Genomic DNA, 18011 nt, shown 5'->3' with positions numbered 1-18011 from the left:
ATACAAAATTTAGCCAAGATACAGATATACATATATATATATATTATATTAAGTTAGTTAATTCAATAACTATTTAGTTAAATTCATGTAAATTATTTAGATAAATTACAAAATTAATTTTAACATTTAAATAATTTTAATTTAATGTAATTAAATGTAATCTATCTTATTAAATAAAATATTAGTATTTGTTATTTATTTATTTAGTATTAAGTAAACTATTAAATGTATTAAAAGATATAATAAAATAATGCAGAATACATAAATATACATTATTTAAATCCAGTTACTTTAATCTAAGATAAATTTTATTTATAATGATAACGATTTATTACAATAAAAATAATATTGTATTTATATAAATGTATCTAAGTAGACATTTTATTTATTGTCCTGCAAAATGGGCAATATCCATGTCGTAATAATGCCAGTTCATAATCATCCAAATGAAATAGCTAAAAAATATAATAAAAAAAAATAGCTTACCTCTTCTATTATCTATTGCATTATGTATATTGAAATTTGAAGTTCTTTGATTTTATTTATATGAACATTATTCCAAAAGGTATCATTGGTTGATCTAAATAAAACTTGGTGGATGTTATGAGAAAAAATGTATGAAATATATGAAATTTCAATTTTTATAAGTTCAAAAGATGCGACTACCAATATTGCTGGAGTTTATACTAGAAATGGTATAAATTTCACGATAATTCTAATGAATAATTTATATTTATATCTATATTTCTACTCAGATAAAAGGTTGCGATACGTATCTTTCATTCAACTGACGTTATTATCGAATATAATTTATTATATATGAAGATTTATATTTTTGGGATGTATGAATTATCAAAGTTAAGTTTTCGTATTTGGAGTCTATTTCTTTTCCTCATAATATCCGCTAAATTTTATTTTAATTAATCAACAATACCTTTTGGAGATTTATTTGTAATTTAATTTCTATAAACATATTGAAATATAAATAGTAAATATTAATAAAGCTTAATTTAAATGTTGATAACAACATACCTTTAAACAAGACTTACAAAATGTAATTTGTAAATCAGGTAAAAGATTTTTAAAGTATTTCGTTTTAAAGGGTTTTGGCCATTTAATGATTAAGACTGTACATGGATCCATACTCTTTAAAACATTTCTTCCAACAACTATAGTAGCACTAGATTTTTCCTAAAATTTATAAATATAATAAATTTAAATTTATTGTAATTTTATGATAAAACTATTATACTCAAATACGTTACTAATATATGGAATAAAGATAGTCAAAAATATTTCCCAATATCATTATTTTATTAATTATACTTTTAACTATGAAATTATATATCTATTAAGGTTAATTAGTAATAAATGATGGTACCTCATATTTCATTAAACGTGCTGTAAAAAGATCTACTTCAGGAGTAATAGAAAATTGATCTGTATCTGTAATATCACATGATGATAGTGATTCATTTATTAATTTTTCTGCCTCTTCATCAGAAATATTTTCTTCTAGTTCAAATTCGACCAATGGCAACATTTCTGCAATTTCAGCAAATATATTACATTTTTTCCCTTCATTTTAATAATATTATAAATACATTTCGAAATTTTTAACTGTTTATTTTTATAGGACATTACGGAAATCTGATCAAAGGCACAAAAACAGTGTCATTGTTTTTGTTTGTAATACTTTTTTTAGTTTTTGTATATAACAAATATTTATTTTATCTTGAATAATATTTGTAATTTACAATCTAAAACTATTATGAAAATTTTCCTATCGTCGATAGGTAAAGATACTGGCAATATAAAATTTATTAACATAACATTAATTATTCATCATGGCTGGTGTAGTAGCACCTTTTGAAGTAAAATTTAAATAGCACATACTAATGCGTGTAATATGTTTTAAAAGTCTTTATCTCAGTATTTGTGAAAACGTATAGATGTTTGCAAAATGTTTGCAAATTTTAATATTGTTAAAAATATATTGATTTTAATAATAAATATTATAATAAATATTTTATAGTATTATATTTATTTTTGTATCTTTAACGTATGAAAATTGAATTAGATCTTTAAAAAACAGCACTTACCAAACATTACAAAAGAATATTGAAATTTTAGTCCACATTGCACGCATTGCCCTTGATTGTTTGATGGCAACAAAGGATTAAAGGTTGAACATTTATAACAAAGTGGTAAAAGTTCTTCAGGATCTCGATAAGAAAAAGCTCGAGTATTTAAATTTGAAATATCTAATTGACTAAGTTGACTTGCTGGAATTTTTGTTTTTCGTAGTTTCTCAAGTAACTGCATAGTTAATTTATTAGCACCAAGAAAAGTAGCCTGTTTTAATAACGTATATATTATAATGAATTTTGAAATTCCTTCCATTTGAATATTTTCAGTTTTAGTTAAAAGAAATCGCGCAATATTGAAAAGAGCTTCCGGCATTAAAGACGTAAATGGTTCTTCCTGAAAAAGTAATTATTTAATAAATTCTAATAAAGTTTCATATCATTTTATTATAATTGGAGTTAATATAAAGTTTTAAATGTAATTTTAGTAATTTTTTGCATTTTTATTAGTCTGCTATTCTTCATAATAAATTCTTAATGCTAATATTAAAGTTACAGCTATTAATGTGTTGTACAGTACACATAATAATTGCTTACCACATACTTATGCACTTCATGATAAGCATAATAAATTTCAGCTTTTTCATAATATTGAAGAAACATTAATTGTAATTCATCCACAGTTTTATTAAGATTTAAACTGATTTGAGAAAGAAGCCAATAAAAGTAAGAAGCATCACGAAATCTTTTCTCAGTAACAGCATTTCTAGCCAACATTTTTAAAACCATCACAGATTCATCTGATTGGCCAGCTATCTGAAATGCTATAAAACTGAATGAATTTTTTAATATTTTCAGAGAATATTACTGTTTTACATAAATTTAATACTAATAAATTATTATTTATTTTCTCTTCACATACTAAATATTTTTAATATGTTTTAGTTAAATTCTATTTAAAATAAAGAAATTTTAATAAAATTTGATAAAAAAAGTACCATTAGTATTTTTTTACCTTTTTGAGCTTCAGAAAAATGACCAGTTTCTGCTAACCATCTAGCATATGGTCCATATATTCTAGTTTTCAGTTTGGGATTTCTATCAGCTAATTCAAATGCTTCTGGCCAAGCTTGAGCTTCTACTAAAACATCTGCTACATCAGGATCATCTCCTAAACGACTAAAAACTTCAGCTGCACCGTGAGCTGCACCCAATTTTTTCAATTTTTTAGCAATTACAGTTAAATTATCTCTATCTGCTTTATCAAGTTGTCTGCCAACTTTGATTAGCATGTCTATCCAGCCATATTCCGCAATTATATTTATCGCGCGATCAACATCTCCTGCTGAGAGAAACATTTCTGCTGCAGCACGAGGTTCTCCAAGACTTTTGGCCCATTCTGCTCGCTTACGAAGTAAAATTGTACGATCCTAAATGTATTATTAAAACAAAATTTCTACTCTTATTATTCTGGATTCTTTATTTTCATTGGTAAATAGTAACGCGATATTAATTTCATTTTTTATAACTTAATATTTGTGTATGCACAGCATGGTTAACAAGAAGTTTGCTTATGCACTGGATATAATAAGCATTTAAATATATGAGTTATGAATATGATTCATATTTACCAACTTTAGTCAGTAATGTTTATGATGATTCTTATATTGGTAATCCTCAAAAATTTGTAATTTTGACCTCCTATTATTACTCCAAATTTTCAAATATTTTAAATTGTATTTGATTTTTATCATAAAGGAAGATTATAACTATATCTCTAAAGCAACCAGTAAGAAGCATTAATTTAATTTATTTATATCCAAAAATTATGAAACTTATACTGCTACTCATGTTTGTGTTATGACATAAATTTAGAGTTATTTATTAATTATTTTACTATATGTACATATTACAATAATCATGCTTGTCATGCATGTTTTATTTTATCCAATTCCATTAAATTTTATTGATAAAACATATTTTTAAACTTTGTCACCAGTTTTTAGTATTGGTCTCCTGCTTAGTAAATTATTTTTAAGGAATTGACATTTTTAATGTTAGCAAATTAATGACTTTTATATGTTTATAAAATACTTATAATGTTTTGGCTTAGTTTTTAATTCCCCTGTATGAATTATACTTTAAAATGATTATTTTTTTTTAATTTCGTTTAATGTAATATGAATATAATATAACACAAATAACTTTGATATCAAAATGAAATATTAAGTCACTTTAAAGTTTTTTTCACAGTATTTCAAAATTCTCAATTACTTAATCCAGATTCTTATCATACAGAGCTGGTGTATGTAGTACTTATATGTACTTATGTAAGTATATAAGTACTTAAATAATTACTTGCATTGTTTAACATGTTAAGCACCCAGCCCGTTTTGCTTGCCGTTCCGTTCAGGCCCAGACTCGGTCGTCAAGTGGGCTACCAACAGCGGGCCAAGTGGAGAATGAGCAGCAGTGTTAGGAACCGTGGTGCGTCCGCTGAAATATCGGCTTGATGACCAGAGTTTTCTATCAAGGGTCTTCTGAGAGGAGTCTCAATAAATTCTTTTTGTATTGACATTCTGAGTATGGAATTAACTATTCTTAAAATATTGTATTTTTTTTCTTAAGCCTTGACTGAACAAAAACTGATGTCGTCTAAGCAAAATATTTAGTCTCATAATCAGTGCGCAAGGACCGAGACGCGCGATCGTGTAATAGGAACCTAAAGTCTACGACCGGTCCTGAGGACCGGCCGGGCCCGAACGGAAAGTCTAGCGGCGCGGCTCTGGGAACCGGCATGGCACGTAACGTGTTAAGTAAGATTATTGTTTAGTTTTGTTAATTAATAAATAAAACAAATATGCATCAAATATTGTTGTATGATATAACAATTTATGATATAAGATGTAAAAACATTTATTTTCAAAAACAAAAAATTTTCATAAATTCATATAATTATTCACATAAAATTTTTATTGAAATTTTAGTCCCCTGGATAGGTTCAATAAAGCATCAATAAAATTATATGCGCTTATTTTTATTTGTCTGGCTGCTTTTGTGACACGGTTAACCCTTTGCGGTCAATGCCGCCATAGTGGCAGAATTTGCAAGTCGTCGTAGAAGTCGGTGTCAGTAGCCCGGCGGCATATTGTCATTCATGATTGCCTTGCAAGCGGCACAGAGAACGAAAACTATTCTTTCGATGCCAGATTCAAATGTTTGGATCAACTTACTGATAATCGCGCGGACCAATATACAACAACGTATTGTTTCCTTCAAAAATCCCTCAAATGGTGGAGGAAATTATTTTTTTCATGGAGATATGCGTCATCAATGCATTCATAATGTATAAAACAACAAGATAACAGAACTACGAAAGACCACTAACACGCTTAAATTTTGTGAAATATTTAGTCGATGAGTTAGTAAGAAATTTCCGACACCAAACACCATCTACAGCACAACCTTCAACATCATACGTAGACATTAAATTAAATAATCAGTTTCATATAATTCGTTCTGAAACCAAGACTACAGTATGTTCCGACAGGAAAATTTCAGGAAAAAAAAAAAAACGAGAAACACACACGTACTGTGATACCTGTACTTAGAAGCCAGGATTTCATATAGGTGATTGTTGCGACGGCAATAATACATGTAAAACGTGCCTTACCGTCCTTCTTGAGGATTAAGAAATTATAAATCAAGGACAAGGACTATGGGCAGCAGAACCTAGGACCAGACCCAACAGATGAGACGCATGTGTAACTGACCCGCCAAAACGTTAACTAGACATACACATAAATCTTAACCTAAACAATACTGAATAACAATATTGTTTCCCTCTGTCCGATCAAAAAACTTTATTTTTCCTCCACCCACAACCACTCTCAACTAATCATCACAAACCTTGAGAAGACACCAAACAGATCAAGACTAGACAAGACAGACGGTAGTCAGCATTCAAATACGACACATCAGACGGTAGTGAGAAGTAAAACAGAACACATCAGAGACGAAAACGAGAAGTCAGAGAGGTAAAACGGAGGACAGAAAACGTAAAACGGCAGAAGGCGAAGACGACATACAAAACACACACACATCAATCAACCAAATCATAATCGTGTAATAAAGTGTAAATACAACCAGAAACTACGCCTTATCACACACTCCAAGTGCTCAGTATCCCGAAAGGTCGGCATACTGAGAAGAAGGCATCCAGCAGAAAAATCCTCGGCTACCTACGCTACTCAACAGTGATTGTTTTGCAAAATATCACATTTTGGAAAATTACAGAAATTAAAAATTTATGTTTTTATATATTATAAGTACTATTAAACACAATCAAATAATTTCAACAAATTCTATGTTTTTTAATATTCTTATATTTGCTTTGAAAAATTAAATTTACTCCAACTAGCTGGTACTCCCATGAGAGAAATTTGTTGATCGCAAAGGGTTAATGTGTCCTATGAGATGTTATAAACCTATTTCTATCCTACAAATTCAATAAAAAGTTGCGTGGACAAAATTGCTATCAAATGATTTCAATTTTTTGAGAGTCACTCATATGATATAAGGAAAAGAGATATTTAAAAAGAATTTATTATTAATTAGAATATAAAAAATTTATATTGCTTTTTATATTATATTCTCTATTTTTTAAATAGAGAATATTATTTTAAATAGAACTGTACATTTCTTTATATATTAGTAAATGCATCTGTTTATTCTCAATGAAAATAATATTAAAGCAATCAGATGGAAAATTAATCTTGTTTAAGTTTAAAAGATGTTTTAACTTCAAATTGTAACTTGTTTCAATATTGTATTTCAATCGTGTTTGAATGTTTCTTATATGTGTTACGCGTAAAACGCTTTACCGCTATTGTATATTTAATAAAAAAGTTAATATATCTTTAGTAAGATATACACTAAAATTTCGATTATTCGGTATACTTATAACCGAGATAATGCCGGATAATCAAAATTTTAGTGTACTTTAAAGATTATACTAGATTATTTTTTTTAAGTTTTTCCCTTTAACCCCTTGCACTCCGTTGTCACCACTGAGGTGACATTGATATATAGTTAGCAAAAAATGTATTCATACACCAGTAGGTGCTTTACTTTGAATCCCAGTAACTTTTTCTACAGAACATTAATTTAACAATGAAATATGGTACAATGTAAGAAATTGACACAGCTTTTAAGCGATATATATTTCATTAAAATTGAACCATCTTAATACAAATTATATAATAAAATTCTTAACGCGTACGAAAACCGTTGGGAAGAAATTATTCATACAGCTGCCATCTATCGATAAAAAATGTATAAATAATTGAATGTGGGGATTCCCGATGTTCATTTGTCTTCGTTTGTAAGTGAAAATTACATTTCATTTCGTTTTGGTTATTCCATAATGTACACTTAAAATGTCTACGAAAAGCAGAGAAACAACCTTAGAAGAACGAAATATTATAATAGCTCTTTATAAAAATGGATCTTCCCAGAAAAATTGAGGAACTGTTGGGAAAAAGTCATACAACCGACCAGTATATTGTAAGTAAATATAAGACACAAGGAACACTGGAAAATAAGCGTCGATCTGGACGGTCGCCGAAGTTAAACGATAGAGATGAGAGATTTGTTATTAAAAAAGTTAAAGAAAATCCATTCAAAAGTACTACGAAAATTGCGGCGGAATTAAAAGTGGAAATACGTTACTCCGTCGAGAGTAAAGTTAATATTTTTGGAACAGATGGAAAATGTTTAGTGTGAAGAGAAAAAGGAAAAACTTTAAATCCAAAAAATATAAAGTCTACACAAAAGCACGGTGGCGGGAGCATCATGATATGGGGAGCATGATCGCGAATGGTTTGGATAATTTGCATTTTATTGAAGGACTAATGGATAAATATGAATATCTGAATATTTTGAAATTGAATCTGAAATAAAGTGCAGAAACATTAAAAGTATTGGATTGTTACTATTTTCAACAGGACAATGATCCCAAATATAAGTCTCACTTAGTCAGAGAATGAGTGTTGTACAATACCTCCTGATATTAATGCTATAGAACATATATGGGAAGAACTGAAACGTCGTGTTCGAAAACATAAAATTTTTAACAAAAATGCACTGAAAATGCGTTACAAGAGGAATGGGAAAAAATTGATAAAAATATTACAAATAATTTAGTTGCATCAATGCCCAAACGATTGCAAGCCATAATAGATAGTAAAGGATATCCAACGAAGTACTAATTCATTTATTAATTTGTTATTTTGTTAAGTAATTCAAGAAAGTATCTACTGTATGAATACTTTTTTCCTAACGATTTCCGTATTCGTTAAGAATTTTATTATGTTTGTATTAAGATGCTTTGATTTTAATAAAATATATATTGTTTAAAAGTTGTGTCAATTTCCTACATTGCACTATATTTCATTGTTAAATTAATGTTCTCTAGAGAAAATTAACGGCGTTCAAAGTAGAGCACCTGCTGGTATATGAATACCTTTTTTGCTAACTGTATAAGCTGGTAGCTAGGTTGTCGCCGTTGCAGCGACGCGGCACGCCGGCATCTAGAGACTGCATTGTACTCGCTTCATTTCTGTTGATCGTGCCTTTGTCAACATATTATCTTACCCTAAAATGGCAGGAAATAATTGTTATGAAAAAAATGGATTTTCGGAAAGTGAAGATGAACTGGCATTTACTTTATACGAAGATAATTTGATTGAAAATGATGGAGGTGAAAATGGATATAGTGATACTGAGAGTGATAGTGATAACGATATTATAGTTCAATGAAGACGGAAGATACGGCGTATTGAATCTGATACCGATGATGGCGCAAGTACTTCAATGGAAAATGATAACTGGGTCTGTATTGCACAGGATGGGTACATGCCCCATAGAATAAATTTTTCAACAGGTTTAAAAGTGTCGGGTCCGCAAATTTGCTCTAATATTTCTGAGCCAATTCAGTTTTTCAAACTATTTTTCACAGACCATCTTATTGATGAAATAATAAGAGAAACAAATAACTATGCAGAATCCATGTTGTCATCAAACAATCTTAGTAACGACTATTTGACAAATATGGCATGGTGTACATATAAAGTACATAAAGATGAATTTTGTGCTTTCATTGGACTCATCCTAAATATAGGTACCATGCCCGTTTCTAATATGCAAGAATAATGGTCTAGTAAACTTAATAGTAGAATTCCTTTTTTTTCGGATATATTTACAAGAGTTCGATTCCATCAAATATTTTGGATGTTTTGTTTAAAAACACCCGACTCAAATAACACAGATCTTAAAAAACGCATACAACTGGTCAGCATTTTTTTAGAATACCTAGATTCAAAATTTTCTGAACTCTTTCTTCCTGGACAAAATATCTGTGTAGACGAATCCATAGTACAATTTAAAGAGAAAATCTTTTTCATTACTTATAACGAAGTGGAGTATAAGAATTTATACGATGGTGGACTCTGAAGCAGGATATATCTACACTATCCTACCTTATTATGGAAGTTTCACATTAGAAAATCTTATTCGTCCAGAGTTACCAATTACCACAAAGATTTCACTGCACTTATATCAAAATCTGCTAGATAAAATTCCCGAGGTACAGGGTTACCATATATTTACTGACAGATCTTATACAAGTATACCTTTGGCAGAAGAGTTAATGAAAATGAAATATCACTTGACTACTATTACAAAAGCTAACAGGAATATTATACTAGTATACCTTTGGCAGAAGAGCTAATGAAAATGAAATGCCATTTGACTGGTACTATAAAAGCTAACAGGAAAGGCATTCCAACATCCATGAAAAAAGCCAAGTTTTCAGATAAGAAAACTTTTGCTTATAAGAATGGAAATGTCATGTTTTTAGTTTGGAAAGACAAGAAAATTGTGTTACCTTTGAGCACTTGGAATGATGCTGGAATGATAGATTCAAAAAAAATTTTATGAGGAGGTAAAGAAGTTAACATTAAAAAGTCTAATGTAGTTGCCAGCTACACAGCTTCCATGAGCGGCGTTGATCGAGCCGATCAATACGCATCTAGTTATTGTTTTTTGAGAAAGTCACGTAAGTGCTAGAGGAAAATGTTTTTTTGGGGCATGGAAGTGTCAGTCATTAATTTATGTATCCTACATAAAATTGTGAAGAAAAATTGAAACGAAAAACCATTAATATACCTAAAATATGTTAAACTGCTAGTCGACCAACTAATTAAAAATTTTCGACAAGAAAGATCAAGAGCGTCAACGTCATCTTCTGAGATAAGATTAAATGGAAAGCTGCATTAATGCGCAGAGGTAAAAAATCAGATTGTGTCGTTTGTTCCAACAGACAGAAGAAAGATGAAAGACATGAAAACAGTGAATACTGCGATATTTGCCCTGGTAAGCCATGTTTCAAGATACCATAAAATGATGAATTTCAAAAAATAATTTTTATTTTTCGTATTGTTATATTCTTTGTATTGCAATTTTGTTAATAAAACATAGCTTTAAAATGTATCTGAGTCTTTTTTAATGTCAAGGCAGCATCTTTAACCTTTCTAAGAGGCGCACTCGCAACATTGTCATGCTAAAAATTAGACGGAGTGCAAAAGGTTTATAACTACGGCTTGCCGTGATCGCCGTTAGCGTGACTATAATCTGGACTAGTGAGGAAATCGTGGTCGAAGTATAGCGCTGTGATGTGGTTGCTGCATGAAAACACTGAATGAGATCTTTTTTATCTATTTCCAAAGCAGATTTCTATCCATTATAACACAACGACGCCGCGGAAGAATGAAAGGAAGCTGCAACATTTCCCGTATTCCTCCACACATTGAAAATTTATTTATTTATTTGTTGAACGGGACATTGCTCTTAGTATACAATACATTACATATACAGAGTAAGTCACCACATATATTTCAAATAAAAAATATATGATTCCATTTAAAAAGACATTAATGACATTCATATGTTCTGTACACGTACACATATAGAATAGCTAGTACTATAAAAATATGCCCCCCTCGAAACCATTCAAATCCATGTTAAACACTTTTCGTTACGCGTAATAATAATACAAACTCAAAAGGCAAAATGTAGTAACCCACCCTCTATATTAATTATATAGACTTCATGCTCTTCAAGCTCTAATTGCACTTCTCCTAAAGGTGTCAGTGACTAAAAGTGTCAAATTATAAAATGGTCATTAAGGAATTTTTAACCAATAAGAATTTCTACAAGGAGTATAGGACGTCTATAACAATTTCCTTCACATTAAAAAAAAGGGTAGAAAAAAGAAAAGCAGTATATATAGGCAAAAGGTCTATAGGCAGGTAGACAAAAAATACTAAAAAAAATAAAATTAAAATATTTCCTAAACTAATTAATTTTCGACCTAAGTACCTTAATACTTCTTTCGTAGGAAATAAAAAGATACATTTACCGTTACATAAAAAAATATACAGTTCTAGATTAAAAAGATAAAGATAATCTTTAAATTTCTAAAATATCATTATTTCTAGAATAAACACATGCATCATTCAATACCATTTAATTTTGACCTATATAATTTTTTCCTATCATTTACTGAATCAGATTATGACTAAACTCAGTTATGTGAAACATCGTATATATAAAAATACTAATTTTTGAAGACTATATATTTAATAGAAATTAAGATTTCAGGGTGACAATTAGCCTATGAGATACCCTATATGAGTGTATGAAAAAATAGAAAAATTAAAAAAATATTAAAAATATTAAATGGAGTTTTTACTAACCTGATTATTTCCACTAACAATAAATTCTTGTGCAATATCAAACATGCGTAAATCAGAATACATAGCTAATGCGTATTGTTGTAAACCAGCTTTTTGGAAAAGTTTTGCTGCTTCTTTTAGTTTTCCCATAGCAGCTGCAGCGGTAGCCATACATGCTTCTCTTCCCCATTCTCCAGATTTAAGCTTTTCTTCCACTTCAGACAGTACTTCGATATATCTTAAATTTTTAATTCTAGCGAAAGAAGAATAAGCAATGTCTAATTCCAAATTTTCCAAAGCTGCGGTTCCTAAGGCAAACCAGTCAGAGTCTGCAACTCCAAGACATGCTATATTATAAGCATGAGAGAAAAGACCAATATCGATATATTGGTACATAAATAATGATAATGGTACCTACATACAAATAATATTTTAGTTATTATTACATATATGACTATATTAGTAGTATATAGTAATATTATTTATAATTAATATATTATGATTTACCTCCATTGTTACAATAGAAGAACCATTTAAACAATACACTTTTGACTCATTGTGACCCATAACAAGTCCAGAAAATTTTTGTCTATATTCCGTAAAATCATTTACTTTAATTGTTAAATATTCTCCACTAGAAAAATACATAATATCTTCAAAATGACTATTAAATGTCACACTATTTACATTTTGAAATTCTTGAATTTTTTCCTCAGTATATAAATCAAATACATAAAGAACTTCATGATCACTAACAACGGCAAGTTTTTCTTTTAATGAACTGATATCAAGACATCTTACAGAACCCTCAATTTTTACTAAGTATGCTGGAAAAGGATTATCTAAATATATTTTCACTATATAACCAGTGTTTAAACCTGTAAATATATGAAAACGAGAATTCATTAAATACTTAATTTTGTTATAATTAGTAAAAATTTAAGAAACAACCACTAACTGTTGAATATTAATATAAAAAAAAACAATGAAACCATTATCAGTAACAGGCTAGATTTACATAAAATCTAGTATTAAATTTTTATCTTTCACTTTTAATATATTGCTTGTTTAATTTATTATAAAGGTATATAATATATAAATTTTGTAATACAGACCCATAATAAGGCATTCTTGTCCAATTGGTCCACCAACAACTTTTATATAAGTTATAAGTCCATCAAGTATCCATTCCCTTTCTATAGTACCATTAAAAGATAGACTTTGCAATCTTCGTTCTATACATAAAATTAAGTTGTTTGTAGTAACAACAAGTAAATTACAGTTTAATGCTTGATTTAACTTTTCATATATGCGATAATGCATTCCATCATTCGAACTTGATGGTTCATAAATTATTACACGTTCTGATAACTGAACTGCTAATCTATTTTTATATACAGCAATACGGTATATCTGAAAATAAAATGATATATTTTATAGTATATATTATCTAGTAGTGCACTTGAATTACTGAAAATTTTATGTCAGATTTTTATTAACAAATTGAATTTTTATTTAATTTTATTGTTTATTTAGATTTAAATTATAAATTCATAGTTTTAGACAATTTGTTGTACAGGGTGTATGAAAAAAATTGGTCATAGCAATGGCAGGCACATTCTATAACTTGAAATCAGTGAAGATCTGTTAAAAAACCCGAAAACTCGACCTTGACCACCTTTTTATGACCAAAAAATATAGTTCAAAAACTTTATGACATGTTAGTATTCATCAAGAACAAAAAATATCTTCCCTCCATTTGAATGCATATCTTATATTAAAACTCATTTACAACATCAAATGTTCGTACTCTTGGTGAATACTATAAACTCTTGAAGTGTTTAACATTTGATTTTTACTATCCTATATATGATGAGTTTAAAAATTATTGTTACTTCAATATTAGTTTTCAAAAGAACGAATCATTTCTGCTTCATGATTCTTTTGAGACTTTCGTTCATTTTGATACATAGAATACAATAAAAAAAATGTTTATTTTATAGAACTTTTTTCTAACAGATTTCTACCGATCTTTGAGTTTAAAATACGCCTGTGATAGTTGTGACTAAACCTTTTTATAGACCCTGTGCAAACAATATTTTTATATGTTCCAATTTAAAAATTAAAAGGCAAATTTATATCTAAAATTTAACTATTGCTTACTTACCAAATCTTTGCATTTAATACGAACTTTTTGATTAGTAATTAAATTTTGTATTATTACATCAGTCATATTTTCTCTATATGCATATCTATCTCCATATAGTCCATGTATGACATCCCAAGATAATTGTAAATATGTTATTATACCATCTTGACAACCAAGAGCCTAAATAAGAAAAACAAACAATTATGTAGTTTATGTATTAATCTTAAGTGTTAAAGTAAACAGAAACATAAAGGTTTTGAAACAAAAAGTATGAAATTAAAAAATAAGTAGAAATTAAGACTTTTCAATCCATACAATATGTGTAGAAGTAGGATGTACAGCACAACTCCAAACCCAAGAAGAAAATGTACCACCAACATTAATTAATTGTATTCCATCATATGTCATTAGTACACACTGTTTATTACTTCCACAAACTAAAATGTATTGACCTCCTGCAAAGTTACACATTTTAAGAGGAATAAAATTAAGTGACCTATCCTTTCCAAATGGTTTGCCCGAAATTGAATAAAAAGATATTGTTCCATTCCATTCTGCAATACAAAGAACATCTGCTGAATCCTCCCTGAAATATAATTCATTACTAAAATTTATTATTTATTTATATACAGAAAAGCTTTAACTATTATTAAGTACATGATTTAACAAATATAGTTTATTATAATATATTTAAAAGTTCTACAAATTTTAACACAAATAATTATATCACAAATAATTATTCTTCTTACCATTGACGATTCCAAAGTAAACTCCAAATAGGTATTCCATTTTGTCTCTCAATTCGTGTTTGCTCTTCTCCATTCTGAAATATTATATAATAAGTCAAATACAATTTATACTAAATTTCTTCAATATTTTTAATTGAGAATTCTAAATAAATATATATATCATCAGAAGTAATACAATTTGAATATTAATGTACTTAAAATTAAAAAATTTAATAAAATTTGAATAATAAAATAACATATTTGTTGTGCTGTAATTTTTAAATGAATAGAACAAACTTTATTTCTAATAGAAACATAGCCAGATGCTAGGCCAATTGCTAAATATTGACCATCACTTGTCCAAGCACAACAATTTACTCTTCCTCTAGATTTTTGTTTTACAACTGCTTTTTGTTCTGGAGACCAAAATGCTATGTCTGACAAAGAGCAACTTAAAAGTTGATGTGATACTGGATTAAATTGCATAGCTTGAACGGCTTCATTATGTCTGAAATATAATAACATAAATATAATGTAATTAATAAATTATATTTTATATTACATGAAAATCAGAATGTTTTATATATGTTTCTACCAATTCTACCAATAATTATGATATTGTACAAAATAGTTAGGATATCATGTTATAAAAATATTGTTACTATATTAATTATAAAATTTTCAAAATACATATCACTTACGAATATTTAAGTATACCCTCCAATCGTGATGTCCAAATGATAACACTTTTATCTGCACTACCCGATGCAAACTTTTTACCATCCCTTGCATAACATACACAATAAACTATATCTTTATGCCCTGTCAAATATAAGTAGAAATATAATCTATATTTCATTGAATTAGATTTTTGATATTTAAATTCATAGATTTCATTACCTTTCAATGGTTGGATTAAAGTTCCTTCATTAGTTTCATAAACAAGAACTTGCTGTCCAGCAGCAATAACTAATTGAGTTCCATCTGGATTAAAACATAGATCATAAATACTGCAACAATGTTGTTAAATATCAATATTCTTGAATATAAAATAATATGAAATAATAATAGGTAATTAAAGATACAACATTAATTATATTTAATTATTAACATTTTCAATAATACAAGAATTTTAGTGTTTATGAAGAAAAAATGTTTAATCTTAAATTTATATATTTAAATTTGAATATCGTAAAATAATAAATAATATAATCAAAATAATATCAATTTTATAAAAACAGTGATTAACGCTTAAATTAAACGATATTAATATTATTTAAAAAATGTAAAAACGTAAGTATTTCTTATTATTTATTTAAAAAAATTTAAAATTACTTTAAAATTATGTTATACTCCCAAAAATTATTTTTACCATCGTTCAGATTTATCTTGAACCTTATCAACCCAAGTTGGAGAAGCTTTCATTGTTATTCTTTTATAAATGATGTACTTTTTAATACAATTTTAAGAAATTATTTCCATCATTTTCATACAAAAGTTTGTTTTTATGGTTTCCAGGGAAACTATTAAAATGGCGACATATATGGAAAACTATACAATTTTGCTTCATTTTCTATACACGCCAAAAAAATTAAATTAATAAATAAACAAATAATAATTAATAAATAACTTTCAAATATTAATCTAAATATTTCATAAGTACATAACAAAATTGAATGAATTATGATGAATTAGATTTATTCGACAGTCAAAATATAAAATAAATTTTTTAAATTTATTCTGTAATTTATATTATAATAGTGTAGGGTCTAATTTAGATATTTATTAATACAATAAATATCATTTAAAACTGATTCCGTCAATCAAATCTGTCAGATTTTTAAAAAAGTTACTATAAGTTTTGTCATCAAAATGTTATCCAAATTTCATGTAAGATCTAGTTATTAAATTATGTTAACGTATTGGCATTACGCGTATATTTTGACGAGTTTCTGGATATTTATCAATATTTTCCCAATGCATATTGATATTTCATCTTTTTTTTATTGAAAATTTTTCTGGGGACATCTAGGAATATGTATATTTTTTCATTTGTTGAAATTTAGATACCAAACAAAGTTATACAATATTCTTGTTGTAATAAAGTACTATACGAATACTTCTTACACTGATTGTAGTTAATTTAGAATTTTACCATGTAGTTTATTATGCATAGAAATGTTATTCAGAGTACGACTTGGACCAGCATCCATATTATCAATATACAAATATTCTTGAAAAGCAATTTATTTTTCTAATCTTTTCCAAAAGTTTCATATTTTAGCATCAATAAGAAATATAGATTAGATAGAAGAAGGTATTTGAAAGCGTTTCTGCTATTTTTTGCAAAAAACAAAATTTGGTAAGATGTAGAATGTGTGAACTAATTGCGATGATTTTAAAATATATTATAGAGGTTGAAATTTAGGGCAACTTTTATTTCAGCAATGTTGGTACTTGATCCTAGTTTTCGAGATATTTGCAAAGTTATTGGTACTACTATATTAAAGCTGGCTGTTTACACATGTACTTTGTGCATAGATAGATCGAATACCGTGACACGTGTGCGGCGTCACGTTAGTACCTTAGTCTACTGTGGCCCAGGGAATTTCAGTGGAGGTTTAAGGCACGGAGAATTAAACACGAATTGCAAAATAAATAGACTTTATTAATAAGAGATGAAACAGACACGAAGAGCGAGGCTTGGCTGAAACTGTAGTGGTAGCAAATGAGGTCAGGCTCGCAAAGGCTTGTGTAATTAGAGGCTAGACTGGTGAAAAACTAACCGAGGCAGAACTGACTATGGCAGAAGCGATCACGACAGAAATAGCCATGGCGAAACGTTAGAAGGCAGCACGTAGCGCAAGGATTTACTTGCATGCATAGTGCTGCCGCCTTCGGTTGGCACGGCAAGGCTCGAGGAACGTAAAATTTAAAATTTAATATTTCAGCTTTCGTTAAGTTTCAGCATAATAACAACACATAGGTGGGTAGTGTTTTCGAAAATGGCTTAACAACAGTTACCAGAATATCTAATAAGAAATATGTAACTCAATTTAAAAATTGAAACGTAATCGTCATAAAGCTTTTTAAGATCTCTGTAAGATCAAATAAATATAGGCATTGTATGTATCCTTTAGTACCCCACAACTTTTGTCTCAAATATATTCACATTTTTTGAGATATATATAATACCAAATAAATCACATATGCTGTGTATATATACATATATAGAGTGATTCACTTGGTAGTG

General features: G+C 28.3%; 1 protein-coding gene across 1 annotated transcript; it reads right to left on the bottom strand.

The window, feature by feature from the left end:
* Positions 1 to 368: 368 nt before the first annotated feature.
* Positions 369 to 16183, bottom strand: Oseg1 (intraflagellar transport protein Oseg1). Its single transcript, XM_017900933.1, has 16 exons — positions 16131 to 16183; positions 15659 to 15768; positions 15460 to 15580; positions 15056 to 15266; positions 14780 to 14853; positions 14346 to 14616; positions 14049 to 14210; positions 12997 to 13294; positions 12389 to 12759; positions 11903 to 12295; positions 3103 to 3517; positions 2685 to 2911; positions 2103 to 2484; positions 1382 to 1545; positions 1033 to 1191; positions 369 to 455 (listed from the first exon to the last, which is right to left on the bottom strand). The coding sequence occupies exons 1-16, from the start codon at positions 16181 to 16183 to the stop codon at positions 369 to 371; spliced, it is 3498 nt and encodes a 1165-aa protein (XP_017756422.1).
* Positions 16184 to 18011: the final 1828 nt, after the last annotated feature.

Source organism: Eufriesea mexicana, unplaced genomic scaffold (genome assembly GCF_001483705.2).
Source record: "Eufriesea mexicana isolate 0111107269 unplaced genomic scaffold, ASM148370v2 scaffold1387, whole genome shotgun sequence".
NCBI classification, from domain to species: Eukaryota; Metazoa; Arthropoda; class Insecta; order Hymenoptera; family Apidae; genus Eufriesea; species Eufriesea mexicana.
The sequence above is the reverse complement of the archived record's forward strand: the minus strand, read 5'-3'. Positions and strand labels throughout refer to the sequence as shown.